Raw genomic sequence first — 27,023 nt, 5'->3', positions numbered from 1 at the left:
ATTTATAACAAATGAGCTAACTTCAAGCCTAGTGGTGTTAAATGATCTACCTATAATGTGATCCACACATACTTTTTTAATTTAGCAGATTAAAATATAAAAGTATATAAACACATTATCAAATACTTAGGGGTGTGTGAAACTAGAGTTAGTATGTCTGTGTCATACATATTTTTCTCAAGGCTGTAATGTACTTAAACACGCTATTTTAAATCTTGTTTTATTCTTTCACTGAACATTGTATCAAAAAATTTCCATGATGATGGTATTAGTCCTCATGGCCACAACAATAATACCATCTTACAATACATAGCTATAAGATACTTAGCTTAGTGCCGTTTATTCTTCTAAGAGCTCAGGTCTGAAGAGATCTTTCCTCTGTGCTCTCAAAGATGCTTACTTAATCCCTTTGGAAAATGTTTATACTTACAGAAATTAAGATGTAAATACAATGAAGGCTTGTCATGTTTTTAAATTAAACATAGGAAAAAAACAGAGATCGTGATACAATTTAACTTTAGTGCTAGTGAGTAACTGTCTAAGGGTGCAAGAGCCACCTCGCTATTTCAGTGATGGTGCAATTAAGCAACAACTCTCTGGCCTGGGTGCACTGGAGTCCCGTTTACAGGTCTGCTGCCTGGTGATGCCTTGGAAGCAGGAAGGAACTGAGGGAGTATTCATTTCGCAGCTGCCTCACTACTTTGCTGGGATTTGTACTCTGATAAAGAAATGTGTTTTTGAACATTAGCCTAATGAGCTCTTTGCTACCACCTTGGTGAAATTAGAAAATAGCTCATCATATCTCTATGAAACTTTTCTGAGTTTTCCTTTTCTTTTTACAAGGATGTCATTTAATTATGCCACCTTTTTACTATGCTTGATTATTTCAATTTGGTTTTGCTCCTAGAGTTATATTTCCTTACGTATAATAAAAATCAGGAATTTTTTATGTCTCACGTTGTAGCTTAAAGGGAGCTTTTTATGTCCATCATTCAACAGACTGAATGAAATATCGAGTCTTTGAATTTGTATGGTGTGTGTGTATGTACACGTTTTGTATCTGCATAAGAAGATGGCAGCATGATGAAGTAACATATGAGGAACTGTTTTACAAAGGTTCTGGGAACTACTCTGCACAAAGCTACTTATTCTATGACCTTGGACGAGGTCTTCAACTCTACAGAACTTGATGTCTTCATTCATCAGTTGGGAATAATACTGACTTCTCTTTCAATATTTGAGAAGTCATATATGTTTTGAGGATTAAATAAGATGAATAAAAGCACTTAGTGAGATAGAAACATAGATATCATAATTAAAAATAAAATAGAAAACCTGAAAATGGCTAACTAATTAAAAAGAATACATAAATATTCCAATCATATATCCTCACCTGAGAAATAATGCGCCTCTTTTCAGAAGAAGTTGAACTACTTTATCATGCCCATTTTTTGCAGCCAGGTGGAGTGGAGTCATTCCATGAAGGTCACCTTCATTCAAAAGCCTCGTATCACTCATGTCTTGCAGGAGCCTCTGACAGGTGTTGATACGCCCGTAACTTAAAAAAATTAGGTTTCATATTTTTAAAGCAAATATTAAACAGAAAGAAGACGTGCTCATATGGCACATAAACTGACCCTTACCTGGCTGCAAAATGTAGGGGTGATTTCTTATCTTTGCTTTTGGAATAAATGGACACATTAAAGCCAAGGAGGTTATTTACAGAGACAGGGACCCCCTGTCTACATGCATAATGTAGAGGAGTACACCCATCGTTGTCTTCATCCATTACCACCTCTTTAATATGTTGCATCTATGGGAAAAAAATTAATATTCTAAATATAACTCTATCATGCTAATATAGTGTGTTTTTCTAACTATTCTGTAGGACAGCATTTTCCAACAAGGGCCAATATATATACCTTGAAGGCAAAAATATAAATAACCTAAAGGGGACTAGAGTAAAATAAATATGGATGATGGTTCATGCTCTGTCTCCCTATAATGTACATTACCATATTAAAAGCTTTGAGAAATCCTAAGAGTATGAAATGTACTTAACATTTTTAACCCAGCATTTCCCAAACGTAGTTGACCACACACCACCACTCTCACGCCGTCACTTTTTTCCTACACATAACACTTAAGAGTTTAATGCTAATGTGTTCTGTTGGGCGAAATGGATGAGATGTTAAAATTAGTTTTACTTTATCTTTTATATGAATATTAAATAAAAAACGAATGGCAAATGAGCAGCGTAATCCAATCAACAAATATATTTTAATTTTTGTTTAAAATATTCAAATACAAATATATTTTTGATTCTTTATTAATGATATTGTCAATATTAGAACTATTTATTATAAAAATATGATATATACAGATACACCTAATAGTCAGTAAGTATTGGTTGGTGAATATAAACATGGAGATAATGTTTTCAAACTTGTCAGCAAGTTAAGTATGTTGAGTAGTTTTTCTTAATTGATGGAGTATTGCTAATTCACTCATGTACTTGGCTTTTCCACTGATATGCAATTCGTAAAGGTCAGAGTGAAGGAAAGTTGACTTCTTATAGATGGGATGTATGGAAACCTCCTCTGTAACTTGGAAAATTCAATCCCAATGTAATTTCCATCATCATCATAATCATCACCACTGTGTTGTAAAAAAATACTCAAATATGGCATCGTTATTTTAAAATAATTTTTAAATCCCAGAATCAGTCTTCATAATAATAAAAATCGTAATACGCAAAATTGCTTTACTCTTTGTTGAACCCAACTCAGTTTATGGAAATCCAGACATACATATTACCTGCATAAACTCAGGTCGCAAATTTTTTAATCCATAAGGTTGCTGTACAGTCAAATGCAAAAAATTACGTCCAAGATGATCTTTTATGTCTACGTGGGCACCTAAAAAAAGTACAATATAAATATAACTTCTATTCATTTATTTAAAGCATGGCCTATGGTGGATTTTCAATTTAAGAAAAGATTTTTGATTTAAAACTTTGCCAACCTTTAACTTACAGGAAACTTTATCTAGATAAGAAAACTAAATATATTTAAAAATAGGTTTACCTTACAGAGTGTGTGTGTGTGTGTGTATGTGTGTGTGTGTAAGGGGGGGTAGAGAATAGGTAATTTATTAGGTTAATTAATTAATATATAAGGTCTTACCTTCTAAAGCATAAAATACAAAGACGGAGAGATTAAAGATCAAGCAAGAAGAGGGGACGATACTTCTCTTATTTGTTACCATACCAGGTTAGTATCTAAAATGGGGACAGTTATAGTACCCACATCACATAGTATTAATCATTGAGAGAACGCAGATAAAATGTTCAGCAAAATACCTGGGACATAATAATTGCTTTATAAATGTCATCTATGGTTGTTCTGAAATTATCTTTTTAAGTATTTCTCCCTTACCGGACTGAAAATTATTCTAGATGTGAGAAGTATTCTATTTATCTTTGTATTCGTAGTACCTGGCTCAATGCCTGGCACACCATAAATGGTTAATAAATGTTTATCTAGCCAAATGGAGTATTAGTTTTAAAAGCTTGTCTTGGGCCCTCATGGTACCTTTAGAGAGTAGCAAATTTACAGTATTCCAAGATGCAGAAGCAGTTGCTAATATAAGTGGAGAACGTCCTTCAGAATCGGTGCTATTAATATCCGCTCCCTAAAATAAAACAAGTCATTCAACAAAGAGCTATAAACAGACAAATCAGCTTACATTGCAATCTGTAAATAATGTTAATTCATTGGGATAGAGCGTCCATAATATGGCTAGCATTCAAGCCTATGACTTTAGAACTGCTTGAAATTTCCCCATATGAATTATATGTTGTCACATGAGAAATCAAGGCATTCTTTTATAATTTCAACAATAAAACTTATCCTCACATGTTAATCTTTTGACTAACATCTGGCAATAGATCTATATTACTATCTAAACCATAAAAATAAAATCCTTTAACCTACAGCAATAGTTTAGTTCCCACTGGAAGAAAAGATTTTTAAATGTCCATAATAAAAAAATCTTCCAAATTTATTGCATATGTGATTTTAAAACATTCACAAGAAATTGTTCACTTTTTAAAAAATCTACTCCATCTTAAACAGATGAACTTAACTGAATTGAAATAATTGAAATCCTAAAGTAAAATTTTAGCCAAATATTTGAGAAAATTTGTATTTAAAAATCACGTCATACATACATATTAAATGAATAAGTCAATATTTACCATTACCTGCTATGGTTATAATATTGGATATGACAAGAAACAGAGGCTTTTAAAAAGTTCCTGGAAAGAATTCTATCTAGTGGACAGGGTAATAAAATAGCTTCAACTCCAGTTGTGGATGTTTCCCTGTTCTTTGGGGATCCACTGAACAGGGAAGATGATGGCAGCCGTATTCCCTTTGAAAGCAGCATGGTGGTGAGGTTCTGCTACAGTTCTCCTGCCAGGGGAGGAGACGGCTGCGTTTGCAGGAAGCCAGGCATGACAAAACTATGGCAAATCATGAGTCTTCCCAGGATTCTTCTAAGTAAATATCACAATTTCCATAGTTGCTATTGACAACAAACACGTGTTAAATACTACAAATGGAACTACATCCGCTAATGATATGGTGGGGCTTAAATAAATACATCATATATTCATCTGTCTAAATGGCTTATTAAAATTTAACTCAAAAGCCAACTGATTCCACTCTCACAGTGAAAAAGATCTCGTGCTTTCACTTGTAACAAATCTTGGACAATATCTCCAATTTCTCAGTTTTTCATTGTTTGAAAGATGGCACTGAGGCAGCTGGGGCAGAAGCTTACAATGAAGGGCGAAGGTGACATGTGCTGCCTCCACGTCAAAGCCACCTGCGCTGAAGAAGGGTCAGTGGAGTCGCCAAGCCTAACACTCTCCTAGGACCAGTTCACAGAAAAGCTTTCCTTGCCATGTACCCACCAACCCCCCCCTCCACTAAAAACACTGGTACGGCTATCAAAAGTACACTTTGGTACTTCTAACTTCATGGTAATGAGGTTTGGCCATTGTGCATTCATACGCAACATACTCTATTCGCAAATGTGTCAATTATCTTCTCGTAAACATTTTTGCTGATAAGCAAGAAATTAAAATTTGGTTTCTTTTTGAAAATTCATATTATGTATTTACATGATTTTTTTAATTATGACTAATAAGAAGAAAAAACTTGTCAATGGAATAGTTACCACTGAAATTAAGTAGTCTGCTAGTTCATGGTGATCAAATAACGAGGCTCTGCAAAAAGAGAACCATAAGCATATTAAGGTACTATTGACAAAATATATAAAATAAAGCCACTATACTCAGCATGTCAATTTAAACGATCATTTCATAGCATGATAAAATGCTGGAGAATTAATAACCTTTCGAAATCTAGAATTAGTCTTTTGTATATAAATTTCAGAAGTAGCTTGCCAATTTTCACCCCAAATTCACAAAAGGTTGCATTATACTTAAATTACATTAAATATACCTAGTAATTGTAGGAAATAAATAATAATATTAAAGTCCCATTTGATGGTTCTTATATCTCCCCAGTCGAGAGCTTTGCTGCTCAAAGTGTGGGCTGCAGATCAGCAACACTGGCACCATCTGGGAATCTATTAGAAATGCACGTTCTTAATAGATCTGGACATTGAGGCTTGGAGAGGTTAAATGACTTGCCAAATGTTACCTAGCCAGGTAGGGCTGGAACTCCATTCCCCTTACTCCAAAGCTCACTATTTCAGCCAGAACAATGTACTGAGGTCTTTGCACTACAGTAACAAAAGGAATTCTAGCCCAAAGAGCGAACTTCCCTTTGAAGCTCAAAAAAAACTCCAACAGTCACTGGCTATTGGAAGGACATTCCAGGACTACAGATTAGTGTTAGATTAATCAGAATTAGACTGAACTGGTCCAAGAAATTTTCAGCCAATCCAAGTTCAGTATGTCCAGTTAGAGTAGTCACCAGGCTAAGGTGATGGGTCAGGGGGATGGGTCTATTTTCCTAAAATAGTTCCTTTTTATGCATATTTGTATATTAAGCTGTGTTCTAAATGGACACATTTTACCTATACCCAGATCATTGGGTTTCTAAATTAGCTAAACACTGAAATCACTTAAAAAGTTTTTTTTTTTTTTTTTTTTTTTTATTGCAGTAACATTGGTTTATAACATTGCAAAAATTTCAGGTGTACATCATTGTACTTCTATTTCTGCATGGACTACATCATGTTCACCACCAAAATACTAATTACAACCCATCACCACACACATGTACCCAATTATCCCTTTCACCCTCCCCCCTCCCCCCTTCCCCTCTGGTAACCACCAATCCAATCTCTGTCCCTATGTGTTTGTTTATTGTTGTTATTATCTACTACTTAATGAAGGGAATCATACGGTATTTGGCCTTCTCCCTCTGATTTATTTCACTTTGCATTATACCCTCAATGTCCATCCATGTTGTCACAAATGGCTGGATTTCGTCGTTTCTTATGGCTGAGTAGTATTCCATTGTGTATATATACCACAGCTTCTTTATCCATTCGTCCCTTGATGGGCACTTAGGTTGCTTCCAAGTCTTGGCTATTGTGAATAAGGCTGCAATGAACACAGGGGTGCATGTACCTTTGCAAATTGGTGTTTTCAAGTTCTTTGGATAAATACCCAACAGTGGAATAGCTGGATCATATGGTAGTTCTATCCTTGATTTTTTGAGGAATCTCCATACTGTTTTCCATAGTGGCTGCACCAGTTTGCACTCCCACCAGCAGTGTATGAGAGTTCCCTTCTCTCCACATCCTCTCCAACACATGTTGTTTCCTGTCTTGTTAATTATAGCCATTCTGACAGGCGTGAGGTGATATCTCATTGTAGTTTTGATTTGCATTTCCCTGATAGTTAGTGATTTTGAACATCTTTTCATGTGTCTGTTGAAATCACTTAAAAAGTTTTTAAAAATTCCTGAGACACATCTCAAAGACTCTGATGTAATCTGGAGTATGAACTGGCATTGGGATTTTATAAGCTCTCTACATGATTCTAATGTGCAACAGCTTGCGAATCTCCAGTCTAGAGGTTAGTCTATCTATTGAGTTTTTGTTTTAATTCAATGGCTTTTTTTTTTTTTGCATTTCTGGGGTTTCCAACTGGATCTTTTTCATATCACCAATCTTTGATTCTTAAATGCCAATTTGTTTTTCATAATCTGTTATCCTAATCTACTTATTTTTACATTTTTACATAACTGACTATTCCTTCCTTTAAACTTCTGAACATCTTAATTATCCCTAATTTAAAATTATTTTCACATTGCCCTATTATTTCTTATTTCCCTGGAAGTAAATTAGCCTTTTGTTGATTTTGCTGTCTTTTATAATTTTCTTTTATTCTATGAAATTTAGTTTGCAAACTCATCCTAAGTGGGAGTTCCTTTCTATTCACATATATCCCACTGTGGCTGGTTGTTTTGTTATTGTGTACATTCACGCCCCACTTCCCCGGCTTAGATCCAGATCCTATGTTGGTAGCTAGAGTTTCTTTTTCCCCGAGACATATTGTAGATTTCCAGGTTCAGTTACCTATTGGGAATATCTCAGCTCTTTTCTGCCATTCCAGGCTTCCAGCATGCTCACAGCTGCGTGTATGTGTCTGTGTGTGTGTGTGTGAGAGAGTGAGAGAGAGAGAGAGAGGAGACAGAAAGAGGAGAGAGGGAAGACAGACAGACAGGGAAGGCTCATCTCAGCTACCTCTGTCACTCACACAGGGAGCATTTAATCCTTGTCTTCCCAAAGGTACAAACTCAAGTCTACACTGCCTGTTCCCTGTCCTAGCATCTAGTAGGCCTATAATTTCAGACACTTTTTTCTCTGATGTGTATTTCTGTTAAACTCCATAGAAATATTTATCTTGTTTGGAGCTTGGCTATCATTTCCTAAAACTACATGTTTTGAAAACATTTACCTATAATTGTGGTGGTGAATGGAAAGGGGAACAGGATGGGGAAAGGGGAACATTCATATGTATCTGCTCCATTATCTTCACTAAAATTGAGGATAAGACACACATGAGGAATTGAAACAGATTAGAAAGGGCTTGGACACCCATGTATGTTGACCGCCCAAGCATATAGGAAATTAACCTTGCGCTATCCACCGGACTAAGAATTGATCCAGAATACGCCACTGGAGGTTTTATTCTGTGAAAATCTATTTAACTTTCTACTTTGATTCCAGAGGAACACAGATTTCAGTTGAACCACAGGAGCTTTGTTATCTTTGTTCTTTTCTTTTGGACTACAGAATTTCTGCCATGATAAGGGCTAACTTTTTCTTGCAGGGTATAATTTAATACGTGAAGACTAAAAATCTGTACACAGAATGATAGGTAGGAAACTTGCCTGTGAAGCAGTGTCTCCTGATTTCCATTCACTGCGTTAACAATATCGCTGCTACCAGAATAGGAAGATATCATCAATTTAACAATCTCAGTGGCTCCCTGGGTGGCAGCAAAATGTAGGGGTGTGCACTTTCCATTCTGTAAAGAATTTTGATATCAGAATCACTGTTTAAGTCCAATTTTAACCTAAATTCAGCTGTGAATTTTTTCTTCCCAGGTCAGCACAGTCAAGGAATATGGAATTTAAGATGACAAATCTTAATCAGTTTCATCTATTGAAAAGTATCAATATAAAAATCATAACCAGCAATTTTGCTTCCTTGCAATCTGACAGCTCTTGTTAGCTCTGACAGTACCTCCACTATCATTATCAGTATCATTATCTTTACTGTATCTGTATTCTTGTTTGCAATTGTTTTTGGTAGCTCTCCAAATTCCTTAGATTGAAATTTGGGATACTCTCTTGTTCTGCTTCTACATGAACTGAAGGAAATAATACCTATTTCAATCTAAATTAACTATAAAAGAGCTATAAAGCATTTTGGAAAATAACTTGACAATTCTAAAATAAAAGTACCACATAGAGTATGAACAATTACCTCCATCAGCTCCAACTGTGCACCATTGTCCAGGCACATTTTAATCATTTCCAGGTCACCACTCTGAACTGCCATGTGGAGAGGGCTAGCTTTCGCTTTATTCACAAAGTTAATATGAGACTGTCTGCTATATCCGTGTTTTTCACCTTTAGAAGAAAATAAATTCAAGATAACAAATATTATAAATAAAAGGAATTTTTAAAAGAAAGGATGTTTAGACTTACATAAAAGCCCATGTATAAATTCTATTAAATATTTTTTTTAATTAATAGCATCCACCAGAATAGACTTCTTTATACCATATAACGTAGGAAAACCTCCACTCACCAAACTTCAATATTATTTCCATGCACTTTTTGGCACCAAAAAACGCAGCCTGGTGAATAGGGAAACACCCCCATTTATTTGATTTACATGGCTTAGCTCCTTTATTGAACTAGTGGAAAAAAAAGAACAAAAAAAGTCCAATGACACAAGTTAAACCCCAAGCATAAGGATGGACAAGAATTTATACTCCTCTCCCAGACCATTTCTCTAGTCTGTGCCTATGTAAAACTACATAGAAAAAGCTTCATACGATACGAAATCTAGGCAGGAAGGTAATTTTGGAAGTATGCTAAGATTCTGAAATAGAGATACTATATTTTCCAAAGATGAAGTAACAATGTAGAAACAAAAATATCAATCTTGATGCCCCAGCAAACTAAAGTCAACACATTTTTCAATGGGATTAATGAGATATTTTTAAACATTACTCCTACACCCATTCTCAATTCCTTATACAAATAAAGTGATAATATTTCCCAGATTCGTTTCCTCTCATTTGTGTAAAATTAATAAATGACTGGACCAGCACTCTTGTTAAACTATGAAAATTAGGTATTTTCACTAATGGAAGTTCTCTATTAAAAAGATGCTAGAACTGAATCATATATTACCTTGGCTTCTGAGTCAATCATTTTCAACTATCATCTAATAGATCATTGGACTTCAGTTTAAGTACTTTTTATTTTCACAAAGGAAAGACTTTGAAAAAGCAGAAGTGTGAAGAAACAAATATTACCTGTATTCGCACCTTCTAGAGACAGCATTGGTTTACATTTTAGAAGATCTTTTTTGTGTGTGTATTTCTTTGCAAAAGTAATTATTATGCCTATATTTGGCTTTCTATCTTGCATTTTACTTATAAATCAAATTGACTAAATTCTGCAATTAGTGTGTAAACTAATTGAAGACAGAGGGGATATTTAAATTCTTTACAAATAATGAGAGTTCAGAAATATTTATTAAGATGTGAGTATAATTTAATTGTTCCCAATGTTTGTGTGGTCAGATTCAGGGTAATATGATGATAATCAGTCTTTGGTTACTCAGAGTTGATTACATATTTACATTTGATGTGAGAAAATATTGCTTTCTTTGCTTTATTGAATTACTTCTTTTTTACCCTGAGAGTATTTATTCTAGTTTCAAATCTGTCTTTTAATTTTAAAGGTTTGGTATCTTTACTTTTTAGTTATTTGGTTGACTTAAACATTATTAAATATATGGGGATTTTTTTTTTAAAGATAAAATGGAGGACAAAATAATAAATATGAGCCAATTATACTGTGTCATCATACTGTTCCAAAAATTTTTTACTTAATAACATTTTTTAGATATGATTTATCAAGTACATATTCCATTTTGGGGTACAAAAAACTTTATACAATGAATCCCTGTTATTGAACTTCAATTTTTTTTTTCAGTTTTCTCCCTCTGATATAGAACATTGATGTTAATATCAGTAATAGCTTTAATTATCTCCCTGTGATGTATTCCAAGAATTGGACTTGATGAATCAAAAAGTATTCACACCCACAATGAATGCAATTCCCCTACTCACCAAAATTTCTCTAACACTGTATATCAACAAGGTTTTTTTCATCCTTCCAATTTAAGAGATGAAAAAAACGATCTCATTGTTTTAACACGTTTCTCTTTGATTATTAGGGAAATTAATAATCTTTATGTGTCCCTTACCAATTTTCTATAGAGTGTTGTCTTTTCCTTATAGATTTGTAAGAATACTTTACAGATAAATTCATCTCCATTTAAAGATAAATAGATGGACGTAATCATATGCTTTGTCTACTCAGGCAAATTGATGTGCTATAATCTGATATTGAACTATCCATACATTCCCTGGATAAGGCCAACATGGTATTGCGTGTTACTCTTTTAACTATTTCAATGAATTAATTTGCTAGTATTTAATATTTTGCATCTATGTTTATTTATATGTAACACTGATCTACATTGTTCTTTTGAGAGGAGCTGTCAAATTTTGGAATTATTATGTTTGCTTCATAAAATTAATCTGGATTTTTTACTCTTCCCTCATGCTATGAAAAGATTACCTGAAATGGAAACTTCTTCCTTGAAAGTTTGAAAGAACTTGTAAAATCTATAAAAACAGGTAATATTAGTGATAATGTATTCTATTTTTTTTTTACTTTTTATAGTTCTCTACACATCTTTAATTTTTTAACTAATTTTGAAATTTTAATTGCTCTCAGCTATTTATCCATTAAAAAGGATTTTCAAATTTTTTAGGATAAGATTGTGCAGAATAATTTTTTTGTCATTTAGAAATTCTCCATCACATCCAGGTAAATCCCTTTGTTACTTCTAATTGTGTTGGTTTGTACTTATCTTTTTCTATTTTAGGTAGACTTACCAATACCATGTCTAATTTATTATCTTTTTCAAAAGAATAACTTGATTTATCAAATTATTCCAAAATTATTATTTTTTGTGTTCAACTTTACTATTTCTTTATTCCAATTTTCTTTTGGTTTATTTGAGGCTTTTTTTTCTAAATTCTTGAGCGTTAATTTATTTTCATTCTCTTTTTAGTCCAATCGTGACAGCTTTGTCCAGGACATCTAGTAAATATTTGTAAATTTAAATATCAGGACGATTTTTTTAACTATTTTATTTCATTTTCCTACTGTCTGGGATGGTGGAAAGGGAAAATCAAGTGATAAAAATCTAGAGCCTGGCCTAAATAACATACAAGTGATTACGGGATATTTGAAAGAAAGCTATTTACTGGAATTCTGGTACTACACTCAGAAGAGACTCTATGTGGAGCAGGAGTCAGTCATTTAGATGGGCATCTCCCGAGTTTCAGTGGATGGCTCCAGGAAATCTCACCAGGACAGAAGGCTGGCTCTCCACCTAGGGCTGTGGCTATGGACCTCAGTCATTATATCACACAGGGCTCCCTTTCTGAGAACGCATGGTAGAAATTTCTTCTCATCTTAGGAACACGAATGCCTATGTTTTTCTTGGCTTTTCTTTCATGGGCCCAACAATAAGTCTGAAATTGACTATATTTATCTTTCTTTTGACTATTCAGGAGCCCAGAGTCAAAAGTATGACCCACCTTTATTAACATACAGGCTATTATACTTTGTATTTTGTATTCTAGCCTGACCACCAGCTGCATCTTAATTTTTCCTGTCTATACTTTCTTTTCACTTTGATCTTCTCACATTTCTTTTAATGCTTTCCTGTTAGTCTTCTGTAAGCAATCTCAGATCCACTTAAGAGTTAAGGGGTGTGTCCATCTACAAAAACACACAGAAGTATTTTTTTCTGACATATTTTCTGCATTTTTTATTTTACTAAGAAGAGAAACTGAGAGCTGTTGTAAATAACAATAATTCATGCTGTACTAATGAAAAGATAAAGAAAGCGGGAAAAATATGATTAAAATACAAACCAGAATCTGCAGGGCTTCGCTATTATCTTTGGAACACGCAATGAGCGCGGCTGTGTTTCCATTTTCTCCTTCCAAATTAATATCAGTACTGCTGTGCTCAGTCAAGACCTACACAAAAGAGGGGAATAACTGTCAAAAAGTTAACGTGCAGTTTTCCGAATAGAGTATTTGTCTTCCACTAGATTATAAGCTCTGGAAGCCAGGGCCCATTCATCTTTTTCATCCCTCTCCCATAGAATCTGGCAGAAAACCTTGCACATAAAGGGCACTACATAAATTTCTCAAATAGATGAAATAATGGCAATTTCTAAATCACAGCAATTAAAGCAATATGGAGTTGTGGAACTAGAAATAGAATGAGCATTGTAGAAACTAGTTAATACTTCTCACTTGTATTAAGTGAGCCCTGTTAACTAATATCTTTAAGAAAACAAATTTGTGGAGCCATTTGGAATGTGTGGGTGGTGGAGGAGGAAGGGAGGGAAAGAAGAAGGGAGAGGGGAAGGGAGAGACGGAGAGGGAAGAGAATGGCTTCCTTTTCCCTCCTAGTCATTTTTCCTTTGACCTAGATCGCAAGTATTCTGGGAAATGTCAATTAAAACTCCATTCTCTTCAGCAGAGAAAAGAGAGTTTCATATAACCCTGGTACAGCTTAACTCAATTAATTCAAACTTAGTCCGGAACGTGATTTCTATGATGTAACAAATTAGCATTCCTGATAAAAATGCTAAAGCAACTTTTCTGATGGAATTTAATTGAAGACTTGTTACCCCTTTACCTGGTTGACTTCTGGCTGATTATTGGCCAAGAATCTATAGATCTTTAACCAGGCTTTATTTTATATTAAATCTAACAATAATTATCTCATATAAATGTCTCTCCCAAGAGAGAAATTTTTGAATTGGCTTAGTAGAGGCTTTTTCTCTGGCAGCAAGACTGTGATAAACCTATAATATGTGCTAATAATTAAATTGTTTAAAAAGAATTTATTAAACAAGCTATTTCCTAAAAACCTTGACTTTAAAAAAAAAAGTACACAACCTCCTATCAGAGCCCCTTGTTAATAGAATGTGTGCTGATGTGTCAGCAAATGAATTAAGCTCACTAATTAGCACTGCTCATAAAAGAAAATTAAACTGAGATTTTAGTACATGAGAACATATAGGGAAAATATTGATGGATGTAGGAAAATGAGAAGACAAGGCTCATTCTACGGACTTGAGGCACTTCCACATTCTGTTCCTAACACTCTAGATTGACATGCAAATAAACTTATCAAACTCTTTAAGAAGAGATCTTTCTCTCTTTGCCCTCTTAGAGTCACAGATGATAGATTTCTAGCATTTATAAGGGTGTTATTGTTGTACCACCATAAGCACAATCTTTCAAAAAGCTGTGTTACATTCTATGTGGCAAGGGTTCCAGAGAGAACAGGTAAACTGTGCACCCACTTCAAATTCGGTCATGACCAGGCAAGTCTGGAAGGGTTGCAGGTGAGGCCTCCAGAGGTCCCCCTGATGAGAATCCAGGAAGCCTCATGGTAGGGTCAAACCACTGGATACTGTGAGGTTAAGCCCCAAGGACCAAGGCCTGCAGGCTATTGAGAAACAAGGCCACCTCCTTAACCCCTAGACCATTGTGCCCCAGGGAGCACTATGCATACCGTTGGTGTCTGTGCAAGAACTTGAGGTGATATGTGGGTAACAATTTTTTACTTTACAACCACATAGGCAGTGATGGAGGTTTGGGGGAAGGCTGGCAGAGCAGTCAATGGAGGAGCATTCTAAATTGTCAAGAGCTGGTGGGGTACAGGCCTGACCCACAGGTATAACTGGCAGAGGAAGGCCATGAGGACTGCTACTTGCAAACACATGGGAAAACTCCAAAATTTCTCCTCCTTCTATTCTCTTCATCTCTGGTGAAGCAGAGGGGTTAAAAATATTTTTTAGACTAAGTTACCTCTGGTAAAACCAAGTAAAGGAGAGACAATTATTTCAACTCTCTTATAACCCTACTTTTCTTCTTGTTCTGAGGTCACCCAGGAAAACCTTTGTTTTATCCACCATCCAGTTTATAAACCAGTTATGGGCTTATTTCTAAACTTATTTTCTATTTCTATGTGATATTTACTTTTTTGTATTTCTTAGTCTGAAGATTTCTCATTTCTAATTAACAGTAGCCTTTCAACTGTTACCTGCCTTTGAATTCCCAAACCACGCTTTCAGAGCCAAGATTAATTAAGTCAATGGGCATTTGTTTCTGAAAAGAGCCTTCAGAGGAAGCACAAGAGTTCCAGGGGAAAGATGTGACATGGGGGGTGAGGGGGGGATGTCCTTGTGGTCACTATGACACAATCTAGATGATACAGAGGCAGCACCTGGCTCATGAATAATACAGACACTTAAAAAGCAAACTGCCTACTGCCAAAGGCTTTTCCAATAACTTCCTCAAGGGGCTGTCTTGACCCATCTTCTTGGGTGCTGATACCTAAGCTCTTCCCTTCTCCTTTAGCCAAAATGCCCATTATGCATTCATTCATTCATTCAAGAGCCACCACTTACCAGCAGTGCTGAGGACTGGAGATATTTAGATTAGTCACACACAGTCCCTCCTTCAAGGATGACCAGCCAGAGGGGGAGAGAAGCACAGGGATATTTGATTACAATACCATGTGCTAAGAATTATAATAGAGCTATATACAAGGTACAATGGGAAAGCTTAAAGGATCCAAGGACTCAGAGGGCTGAGAGGAAGGTGTCTGCGCTAAAGGAAACACAGAGCTCATGGACACCCCAGAGAGCTCTTTGGTGATTTATAGATAAAGTAGGTTTTGGTGTGGTGCGATTGACCCAATGTTTTTGTTATGTTGAAATTCTAACATTCATATGTTGAAATCCTACTCCCCAGTATGATGGTATTAGGAGGTGGGGTCTTTGGGAGGTGATTAAGTCACAAGGATGGAGCCCTCATGAATGAGACTAGTACCTTTATAAAAGAGACCGCAGAAAGCTCTCTTGCCCCTTCTGCCATGTAAGGGCACAGCAAGAGGATGGCCATCTATGAACCAGGAATCAGCCTCACCAGACATGGAATCTGCCTGTGCCTTGATCTAGAACTTCCCAGCCTCCAGAATGCCGAGAAATAAATGTCTGTTGTATAAGCCACCCAGTCTATGGTATTTTGTTATAGCAACCTGAACTAAGACATGTGGCTTAGCACAATAGCCAAGTCATCATTCAACATATTGTTTCTACAGGAAAACATATTAAAAGTTCCAAATTGCCTACCTTAGAAATGAATCTGGAACACGATCCATTTGTAAATTACATTCCTCTTTAAGTAAGCACCTGTGTTTTCTAGTGTGTCTGTGAGACTCTGAGATGTCGTTTCAAAGCCACAGCCTAAACCTTACCCTTTAGGCATTTACCAGGGTTTCCTCTATTTGACTAAACTCACTCTCAAGCCTTGAATAAAAGAAGAAATTTCCCAAGAGAATAATTATGTGTCTAAGAAAAACAGTAAATCATAATTGTGTTTTCTGTCTTCACTGAGGCACTCATCACCTTCTTCCTTTTAATCATTAAATCGGTCAGGTACAAGTGGTAAAGCATTAACTTGCAAACATCAAGATGAGAACAAAATTCCTAATTCTTGTTTTCACCAGTTATGTGACATTAGACAAGTTATTTAATTCTCTCTCTGCCTTGGCTTCCTCAGCTATGAAATGGGGATAATAATAGTCTTACTTCATAGTTTTTTTTTTTTTTTTAAAGATTTTTATTTATTTATTTTTCCCCCCAAAGCCCCAGTAGATAGCCGTACGTCATAGCTGCACATCCTTCCAGCCGCTGCACGTGGGACGCGGCCCCAGCATGGCCGGAGAAGCAGTGCGTTGGTGCGCGCCCGGGATCCGAACCCAGGCCTCCAGCAGCAGAGCGCGAGCACTTAACCGCTAAGCCACGGGGCCGGCCCGGTTTGTTTTTTTTTTTTAATGAGGATTTAAAAAACTAAAACATACAAAGCTCTTAAAAAAATGCTGGTACATAAGTACTCTTCAATAAAGATAAGACTATTGTTATCATCATCATCTTCATCATCATCACCATATAATCAGCTGATCAGGAGTAAAGTTAACGTTGTAATCATTACATTTCTTTCACCCTGGCAGCTTAGACTGGCCATCCTGGCCCAGGCAGAGATAGCTGGATGTGGGTCCCAGCCCACGCTACGATGGTCAGTGCCTTGGGAACCAGAGGGCAGGCTTACCTTCATCACCTCGTTGTGCATTCCCTGCACAGCTATGTGAAGGGGTGCCATCATGTTGTAGTTTCGGATGTTTGGGTTGGCTCCTTTGCTAAGAAGAAACTTAACACTTTCAACCTGGTTTTTTTCTGCAGCCCAATGCAGAGGAGTATTTCCATAATCATCCATCCCATTCAGCACTGGAGAAAGGCACCAAAATTGGGTTAGATTTTGCTTGGACTGTATTCAGTACCTGCTGCATGCCTATTCACTTCAAAGCCCAGTGACAAGTGCTATTGCAGTAGGCTTCACCTTCTTTACGAAAAAGAAAAACATAGCTTCAGTTCTCAAGACACATGTAATGAACACCTATAGGGGATGCCCGGAAGTATGGCACTGACTTTGTCAAATGAGCTAGATGTCTATCTATAGCATCAGTAAGAAATAGCTCCTCTTATTGTTACATGTTATCTGTGGTATGAATTTGGGGAGGGTTATAAAATATTGAGCTTATATAAAAGCAATAACTATATGCCAGGCACTCTACTAAGTTTCATACAACCATTATTTCATTCAACCTTCCAACAGCCTACAAGGAACCAGGAAGGTTTTTCAGAAAGATGAGGCCCAAAGAAATTCAAAATCTTGCCAATGTTACACAGCTAGTAAGGAGTTCTGTAAGTTGCCTTAATTCTTTGAACATCAGTTTTCTCGTACTCAAATTTGGTTAAAAAAAAAAGAAAGAAAATAAATATATATGTATACCTTGCAATGTTCTTAGGAGGAGAAAAAAGACACCACTAATAACCCACAAGTCGGGAATTAGAGCTTGAGCCCCTGACGCCACACATGGTTTCCATGTATTTCTACAATACGATACAATTTCCATAGCCTCACCTACTTCCTATGCAACAATGGCCCTTGGGGGTGGCTCCTTTCCTTCTATATTTCTAGTCTACCAGAAAACTAGATATCAGTCTACTGGATATTTCCAAATGGATGTCCCCTGGGCCCTTCAAACTCAGTATGACCAAAACCAAATTCATTATCCCCTCACACCCTCACACTCACTTTTCTTCTGTTTTCTTACACACCTTCTTTTCTGGATGGTTATACTATTAGCCTAATTTCCTAAATTGGGAATCTCAAAGTTAGTTCAACTCCTTGCTACTTACTCCTCACAATCAATCTTTTATCAAGCGCTGTCCACTCTACATGGAAAATAGCTCTTGAATCTCTCCCTTCTCCTTATTCCACCCTCAAAACCCTGGTGGGCTCTCATCTTTTCTTTACTACTAAAATAGGTTTTGAATCAGGCTTCCACTTCCAATCCATCTTCCACAATATTGACAGAATTATCTTAAATAATAAAGGTCTTATCACACCACCCCACTGCTTAAGCCTCTGTGGCATCCCTTTTCCTTAGTTGACTACAGTTGAGTTTCTCAAACACGGCTGGGGTGAGGGAGCATGTTACATCTTCTTGGAGTCTCAAGTGTATTCAATGATAAGCAATTTAAGTGTAGAATGACCTCATCGGAAATAGGTCCATGGAAATTTTATGATCTATCATAAAACTTCAAAGAAAATCTGTGCTTGTTATGGGGTGTCCCAGATCGCTGCACTATCTTGGCAGAATTTCAGTGGGAAAACTTGAAGAGTACTACTGGCCTGGAGGGAAAACCACACTCCTGAGTGAGATATTCAGGCCCTTTATAATCTGGAACTAATCTACCCTTAAGAATCACTTCCTACCACTCTTCCCAGTGAATCTAATGGGATGATGGATTTATGGAGCACTCATTGTAACATTTTGTTACCTTCACAGGAGGAGTCATTGATGATCATCTCCATCAATTCTACCCGACCCTCTTCTGCAGCATGATGCAAAGGGGAGGCATTCATATCATCATATTTCCTTAATTTCTTTGGTTTCTTCACAAAGTTTTGTAATCTACATGTACTTCTTTCACAAACCACCTAGAAGCATATAAAAAATTATTGCCTCAAACAAGTGTATGTAAAACTTATCAATATAAGTTAATCGTTAAAAAGTTATCATCCAAAACTATTTATCACACTTACAATAAAGTAAATATTTTTTTTGAAAAACACAAAATACTTACAGACATATAGAAGGTACGAGCAAATGCCTAAACACTGATAAGTACATTAAATAAATGATTTGATTTTCTGATCATAAACTCATATATGCTGTAGGAATAAAGGCCTTGAGAAAAGTTTTGAAGTAAATGTAAGGACGTGATCTGAGAAATAATAAGTATAGCAAAAATAAAGAGGAATTTTCTTTGTCGGGTGAAAATGTACTTAAACTACAGCACAAGGGATTTTGGTTAGATAAAAAGATTTTCAAGAATGCAAGGATTAAGTCTAGGAATCTAAATTAGTGTTCTCTCTTTGGCCCTCCTGCCAACAGTCAATTCCCACCCAATGTTTCCTTATATACCAGAGCTAGAATCATACTGCAGCACTGTCACCTAACTCACTTGATCCACACTCTAGAATGGCTGCCCACTCACCCCCAAGAAGGAATAATTCCTCCCGTTTTGACTACTGGAATCCTGCAGCAGGCCAAGTGTCTTGACATGAGTACAGCCATGTTTGGCCGCTCCATTGACCTATAGCCACCAGCACACAAAGAAATACAAAGCTGCTTTCTGTGTGGTGGGAACTGGCCCTTCTCCCGCGGAGAGAGTTGCAGGTTGTAACATTTCAAGGCTCTTGGAGCGTCGTAGCACGGGATGGACTGGCCATCTATGCCAGGCTGAGACGATAACCAAAGAGAACAATGCACGTACGCAACTACTGGGCTGGGACGTTAGCCAGGGGGCTCAGTGCACGTACGCCACTGATAACCATTTTGTGCATGGAAACACTAAATGCTTGCTCTGCAAACTCTGTAATTGCTTACTCTGAAAATTACTGATGGTATAAAAACTGCTGGAAACTGAGCCCTAGAGAGAGTTCCACCTGTGGAAGGGACACCTTGCCCAGGACGTGTGATCCTTGCCCAGCCGCGTCGATTGACAGGGCTCTCCCGGCAGTGGGGCGTGGATGTTGTGAGTAATTGATTTGATGTGAAGTAATTGATTTGATATGAAGTAATTGATTTGATGTGTTCTCTTTCCGGTCAACCTGGTGTTTCTCTTTCCGGTTGATTTGTGTCATTTCTCTTCAGCCGATGTGGGTGTTTTCCCTTTCCAGTCGTGCTGATGTTTTTCCCTCTTAATATTTGACCTATTTGGATCTGTTTGCAGACTATCGCCTTTACTATCCTCTATACAATAAAATATACCTTCAGTCCATTTGTTTGGAGTGGAAAGTGTCTTTTACGTCTCCGATCGAATCCCCGAACCTCTCATAACACCAAGTTAGGTCAGGTTTGCCACTCATTGCTCTCTGCACACAGGAAATGCCAGCATTACTGTGCATTTACTCAGGGCCAGATAGCAGGACACTGAGAGGTTATGTCATTCGCCCAAAGGCACACAGTAAGTGGCAAAGTCAGAATTTGAACAGGAGATGCACGGAATACATATTTTGGCTGACTGAAGAACGCTAAAAACCAACATACAGTAGAAGCTGAAGCTGAGGTCAAAACCATCATTATAGAATAAACTATGTGATAGAATAAGATACTATAAAGCAGAGGAAGAGACTTTGTAGAGCAGACTTAATAAGTTTTGGCCCAGTTGGCTGCTGTCACCGGCCTGCAAAAGTGTCATTCCAACAGATGCTCACTTCCACTAATGTCACTGGAGGAACAAGAGCTTTTCTGACTATCTTATTTTTCTCTAACACTTCTTTTTCTTCTTCATGCTCTTTATAATCTTGATTATGCCTGGACTGAAGATGATTGCTCGTGGATGACATGGGGCTTCCTCCTGGTGAAATTCTGAGGTGACAGTGTTGACATTCTGCTTTTGATTCATTCCCACACAATATGAAAAATTCTAAAAGAGGACTTTTTCTTGAAAAGCTCATGGCCTAAATGGAATAAACTCACTAAAAATAAAATAAAGCTTTAAAAATTATTTTATTTAATGTTATTAATGTTACTACAGTAAACAAAATTTTACAAAAGCCTTCCTGTCATAAATTTGCTTCTATTATCCTGCCTTGCATTATTACTTAAGTTCTTATAAATATTTTGGACCAAAAAGTATATTCTGTTCTTCCTAAAATTAACTAACGCATCCTCTCTTAATATCCATATTAACTGACAATCTAGTTCTCTATTCAACTACTTGAAAATTCTTAACATACAGAAAATTAAGAATTTTAAAAATCATTAATTACAGTTATATTTAATTATACTTCAATTAACCGACAAGATTTTTATTTAAAGTTGCTTCTAGAATTCCTGCCTGTATTTGAAAGTGAACCTTTAGGTAATATCAATAAATATGAATGACATACCCTTTCTATTGCTAACATTTTTACATTGTTTAGATATGATAGCACCACTGATCACACACCAGTTCAGAGACGCCAGAAATGGCACTGAATTAGGTATTCTGATATTTGGTCACCAAAGCCAAAGCTGAATTGCAGATTTTGGCCCCAAACTGAGGCTGAAGCCAGACTCCAGCATTTCCCTGAATTGCACGCAAGTGTTCTACTCCGGAAGCCAGGCCCTTCCAGCACCTGCTGTGCTACGTGTTAGTGTGATGCATCAGCTTTACCCGGCTTTCCACTTGGATGATGGGCATCCTTGTCTCTCTCCTAGTTTCCACTCCACCTATCTTCTTGCAGCTGTCCTAAATCTTCCCTCCTCCTCAAGGCCTCCGTGATAGCCACAGTACGCCATCCTCTAGTCCGGCCTCTCTGTCTCTCATGAGTGCACACTGGAGTCTTCCAGAGGCCACAAGACGTGTGGTGACATCACGGAGCTGACGCTTACCAAAATGTGTGCTATGTATTCTCATGCTTTTAAATTTTTCCCCACTTTAACCTCTAATATAGTAAATATTGGCAGCTATAACCCCATAAACAAGCATTCTTTGGAATCCTCAATATTAAGTTTAAAGAGGTCCTGACACAAAAAAAAGTTTGAGAAACACTCTCTGGTTCTCACCTCACACTGTCTACATGAAATGCCTGCTACACACTTTTATACTTATTTTCCATGAGACTTGCAGGTATGTAAATAATTTTTCCAGAAAGAGAGAGTGCAAGAAGGAAAGAAGGAAAATCCAGAGGCCTTACAGAGCAGCAGGTGAGGCCATAGGGACTATTACACACACTAGAACTTCCCTGACCTGTTTGGTGAATTTTAATTCCCTAGAGGCTTAAAAAATAAATGGGAAAAATTAATGGAACCTCATTACAATCCTATGGCAATATGTAGACTAAAATTACCTCTCGATGTTTCTTCCAGCTTTGCAAATACATGATTAAATAATACATCTGTCTGAAATTTTTCCAAAGCTATTTCTTAGCAAATATTTCATCCCATGGACCAAAAGCAAAATGTTCTACAAGACAGTAGCTTATCATGGAATCCATTGTAAAATGACTATTTTCTGAAAATGCAGAAACCTCCCCCAAACAAATGATCCAGGCACTTGCTTTAACTCTACCTTTGACTGTGACTGGTCACATTTTACACACGATAATACATGTGTCAAAAACACTAATTTGTTAGTTTAAAGATAACCAGAGCATTTCTCACTACTGAAATTAAAAGTGATCACGAAATAAAATGAAGTGTTACAGTATTTAATGTATTTTAATACAGTGAATAAAGAATTGAGTATATTAGGATTCATTCAGTAAATGTCAAGTTAACATAAATAAAACAAAATCTTAAAATTTTGAACTTTGGCTTTTGCTCTGTTATCATAGAATAGCACCTAAGAAATCACTTCTCTATGGCGGTCCCTTAAATGGAGATGTGTCACTTTTCAACAACAAAAGTCTATATAGGCTACATATAGCTTTGATGAAGGCAGGATATGACAATGAACATACAACCATTTCCAAATTTACACATATTCAGGAATAGATTAAAAAATGAGCTTCTTACAGATATTGAGGCTCTTTCTCAATGTCTCACCCTGTCAAAGAAATTGTTTACCTAAATTCATTTGGAAGTATTTTAGCTCTTGAATTTGATTTGTTCTTCCAGTGATAATAAAGGGATTGTATCGCATACCCCACAGTGACAGAAAGCGCAATGTATAGGTCTGTCCAGTGATGTGCTGTCAACCCAAACCCAACTACACACTCTTGGGAGCAAGTACTAGTTTCAGATGCTCACAAGGTGCTGCTGAATTCACAATGACAAAAGAGCATCTAAATACTTCGTACAAGCTCATCAGATGTGCTCAACAGTCTGAAACTAAAGAGTACATGACCTGGTACATCAGGTTTTGAAAAGGTTTCTTAAGAAAGCTCTGAAAGTAAGCCAAGGGTGTCATTTAGACAAATTATTATATACTCATTCTACGTAGTGTTCTACTATCACAGGGTCACTTCGGATTCTTTTGCATTCTGAACTATATCACTAGACACAGAACATAATAGACTACATCACTTTTAAAGAAACTCATTCTAACTAAGCCTTTTTAAATGGAGATATCAAATACATTTGTTTTAGGTTGCTTTAATGACATGCATGTAAGCAGGAATGGGGCAAAAAAGAGGGAAAGTAATGAGATTATAACAAATGAGAGGTCAAATGCTAAAGTATTAACTCCTTTCACAGGAAGTCACTGGAAAAAGCTAAAGGCATCAGTTAGACGGTTCTTTTTCCACATTTCTCATCTTCTAAGTTTTCTCAATCCTTCAATCTTGTTAGTATTCTTGAGATAGTATGTGTGTTCTAGACAAAATACTATACACCTTATCTTTTTAACCAGGAAATCCTTAGAGTTCACAACTCTCCACGGTGTTATACGTATTGATTTGCAATGAGTCTCACCACTGAGATTTCTACAGAATGATCTGGAAGTACTGCAGGTAATAAAAGAAAATATATAAATCCCTCAATCTACGAGCTCTACTGTGGCTTCTAAAAGGCTTAAATAACATAAATGGCTTTATTTGACTTAGGCAATGAAACTAAATAAAGACAGTTAAACAAAAATGTGAAGAAAAATAAGTTTGAGACTTTGTGCTGTAGATATCTTTCAGCAAATATCTCTAGAAAACAAAACAACATCAGTAAGTAAAGGACACATTTCTGGTGTGATTTTCAAAATTTTAAAATTTCTTCCTGTCTCATAATATTAATTCTAAAGACACTATCTGAGTGTTTGAAACCCACTCATGACCTTAGTTCTTTGGGTTAAGCCAAAAGACTTTGGTTAATATGCTAATACTAAGTAGGAGAAAAAAAGTCAGTGTTTAATCTGGATGTGCAAATAGACTCACCTTGGGATGCCTGGTTTGTTGGTTTATGTGATTTACTACACATGCCTGACTCACACACATGACAGACAACAGTGTCAATTCATGAAACTTGTTTAGAGGGCAATTTGGCAATTTCTACCAAAATTAAAGCTATACATACCTCTCGACCCCGGTAGGACTTTAACATACATACATAGTCACTAAGGTACCAGTGGACAGACAGATGAAGCCACATCCACACTCACAGACACACTCAATCACGTGTGTAATAGCAAAACAAAACAAAAACACAACCTAAGTGTCCATTGATGCAGGACTGGTTAAATAAATCATAACACATTCATACAAAAGAATACTATGAAGTTGCTAAAAAGAGTGAGGTACACCTCCAGGTGCTGATTTGAAAAGTATTCTAGAATGTATTTCGTGAGTAAATCAAAGTGCAAATCTCTGTGACTTCATATTTTGTAAATAAAAAACATATACGAACGTGTATTTTTATAGGCATTTTTTCCCCTGGAAAATACATAAGGAACCGTAACGGTTCCACTGTGGAAAGGGATCTATAGTGGGGGTTTGGAGAAACACTTTTAATGATATTTTAACGTTTAAGAGACCCTTCCTCCTGCTGGCAACGTGAAGAAACCCACCGGCGGGCTTTCTGAGCACGCAACAGCCTCTGCCCTCAGACGGTAGTGGTAGGTAGTGCTGCCTCTGGGTGAGAATGTCCCAGGAACTGCCTAAGAAATAGAAGCTCCATCCTAGCCCTTAGGAGCTCCGGGGAGACCACCTACCCATATTCAAAGGGTCTCTTCCTCCACAGTCTTTCCCGACGCCCGCATTCCCTGCAGGAATTTACCAGTCCTGCCATTCCCTGTAACGCTTCCATCAACGCAGGCGCTGGTTTCTCTGTTTCACTCCAGGAGACAAGAACGCTTCCCAACCCCACCGCACCTCTTGAGTAGCCATGCAACTACCAGATACAGCCATTTAACTGGTTCTTAGCTACAAAAGGGTCAAGCGAAACAGCACACACCCCAAAACTGTCTTGATTTTAGGCAGTTGCTAATTCTGCCAAATGCCGAGGGTGCTTTCTGGGTAGGTCTCCCTAGGCTGCAGTTGCCCATCCACGCGCAAGAACAGGGTGAACAAACAAGCAAACAGAAAGATCAAGCAGGCACTGATCAAGGCGGCCCCGCAGCTCCCCGCATTCTGGGCGGGTCCCCTCTTGCACCGCACACACGCCCCGAAGCAAGCAGCCCTCATCTCGCTGCCCTTCCTGCCCTCCCATCCCGGGGCTGCCCGCTGGGAAAGCTCGCACCCCGGAGCGCAAAGTTCAGACGAGCCGACCCCCGCCCGGACTGGGGGACCCCTCCCGATCGCCCCGGGTACCTTAAAGGAGTCCCTGGAGTCGTCCATGTCGTCCTCCACGCCCTGGTAGACAACGCCCTGGGGCTCCTTCTTCTCCCCGAGGCGCAGCATCTTCCTCAGGCCGCGCTTCATTGACCCCACCCCGGACTCCTCCAGCTGCTCCCCACGTGCGCGGGCACCTGGGGCGAGAGAGCGCGCTGAGCGGGCGCCGGGGGCCGGGGTGCCGCCCGGGTCCGCGCCCGAGTCCCGAGCTCCGAGCGCTTCTGCACCGCGCACTTCCCGGGGTGCGAAAAACTTGCTTTGCATGAGGCCGGGAGAACTTCTGGAAGGAGTCCCTGCCTAAGCTACTTGTCGCGCGGGAAGTGGGAGGGGCGCAGGGAGGAGGCAAGGACGCAGACCTCGCGTCCCCGCGCGGCGAGGGGCCTCCCCGCTTTAGGCGGTGAGCACGACTTGCTTGTCTGGGCTGCAGCTGCAGCAGCGCACCCCGAGACTCTAGGTATCAGGTCAGGGTGGTTCCAGGGAATCTGGAATCTTTTATAATAAAAACCCTAAGAGCTCCTCCCCTCCATCCTTGCCCACAACCAAAGAGGGAGAGGGAGAGGGAATAACTGGGTATATTCGGAAGATTTTTACTCTTCAGGATTTTTTTCCCCCAGCTAAAAACCGCTGGGTCTGGGTTTCCCAAGTCCACTTCATTTTAGAAGCCTCTTTGATTTGGAAATAAGGTATTTAGAAAAACTTCTCTTTCCAAAAGAAAAGGGAGAATGATTAAAGCCTAGCGCGGGTCTGAGCTAGTAGGCCAGTGCGCTTTGAACCTCAGTTCCCGTTTCCTGTGGATGACAATACTAAGCCCCTAGGGGTTTGGTGTCTCAGCATGGCTAATAAAAGGACTGTTGCGTTGAAGGTTAGTCGTATTGACCGGTGTGGGCTTGTTTACCCTCGGCTTTGAAAGGCTTATCTTCACGGACCTGTGTTGCTACGTTTTTCTTAATCAACAGCATAGGTGTAAATTGTTGCGTGGAAGCCATCTCCTCTCAGCTGGAGAGGCTAGTTCACATTTATGTAGGGACAATGGAACCTCTGAACCTGTTGCCACTATGTTTAGGCCACAGGGTTAGAAAGCAAAAAACTTCCTTCCAAAGCTAATGACACTTTGCACAGTATAGAACTTAGCTTTTACTGTCTTCTGTTTGGACGATCTGTCTGCTCTTTTAAGGCCCTAGAT

General features: G+C 37.8%; 1 protein-coding gene across 1 annotated transcript in view; it reads right to left on the bottom strand.

Moving 5' to 3' along the window:
* TRPA1 (transient receptor potential cation channel subfamily A member 1) overlaps positions 1-26,046 on the bottom strand; it is a 60,189-nt gene extending 34,143 nt beyond the window's left edge. The window contains exons 1-12 of the mRNA XM_087420437.1: positions 25,820-26,046; positions 18,871-19,030; positions 17,075-17,250; positions 12,809-12,916; positions 9,367-9,475; positions 9,040-9,185; positions 8,442-8,578; positions 5,245-5,293; positions 3,594-3,693; positions 2,818-2,918; positions 1,644-1,813; positions 1,394-1,558 (exon numbers count right to left, since the gene is read on the bottom strand). Of these exons, the coding sequence (XP_087276563.1) occupies positions 1,394-1,558; positions 1,644-1,813; positions 2,818-2,918; positions 3,594-3,693; positions 5,245-5,293; positions 8,442-8,578; positions 9,040-9,185; positions 9,367-9,475; positions 12,809-12,916; positions 17,075-17,250; positions 18,871-19,030; positions 25,820-25,930 (1,532 nt within the window). The 5' untranslated portion in view covers positions 25,931-26,046. The remainder of the gene's footprint in view (positions 1-1,393; positions 1,559-1,643; positions 1,814-2,817; positions 2,919-3,593; positions 3,694-5,244; positions 5,294-8,441; positions 8,579-9,039; positions 9,186-9,366; positions 9,476-12,808; positions 12,917-17,074; positions 17,251-18,870; positions 19,031-25,819) is intronic.
* Between the last annotated feature and the right edge of the window lie 977 nt (positions 26,047-27,023).

Source organism: Ceratotherium simum, chromosome 31, assembly GCF_057802395.1.
Source record: "Ceratotherium simum simum isolate JZ-2026a chromosome 31, ASM5780239v1, whole genome shotgun sequence".
In the NCBI taxonomy this organism is placed as follows: Eukaryota; Metazoa; Chordata; class Mammalia; order Perissodactyla; family Rhinocerotidae; genus Ceratotherium; species Ceratotherium simum.
Note: the sequence above shows the minus strand (reverse complement) of the source record. Positions and strands in the feature narration are given on the sequence as shown.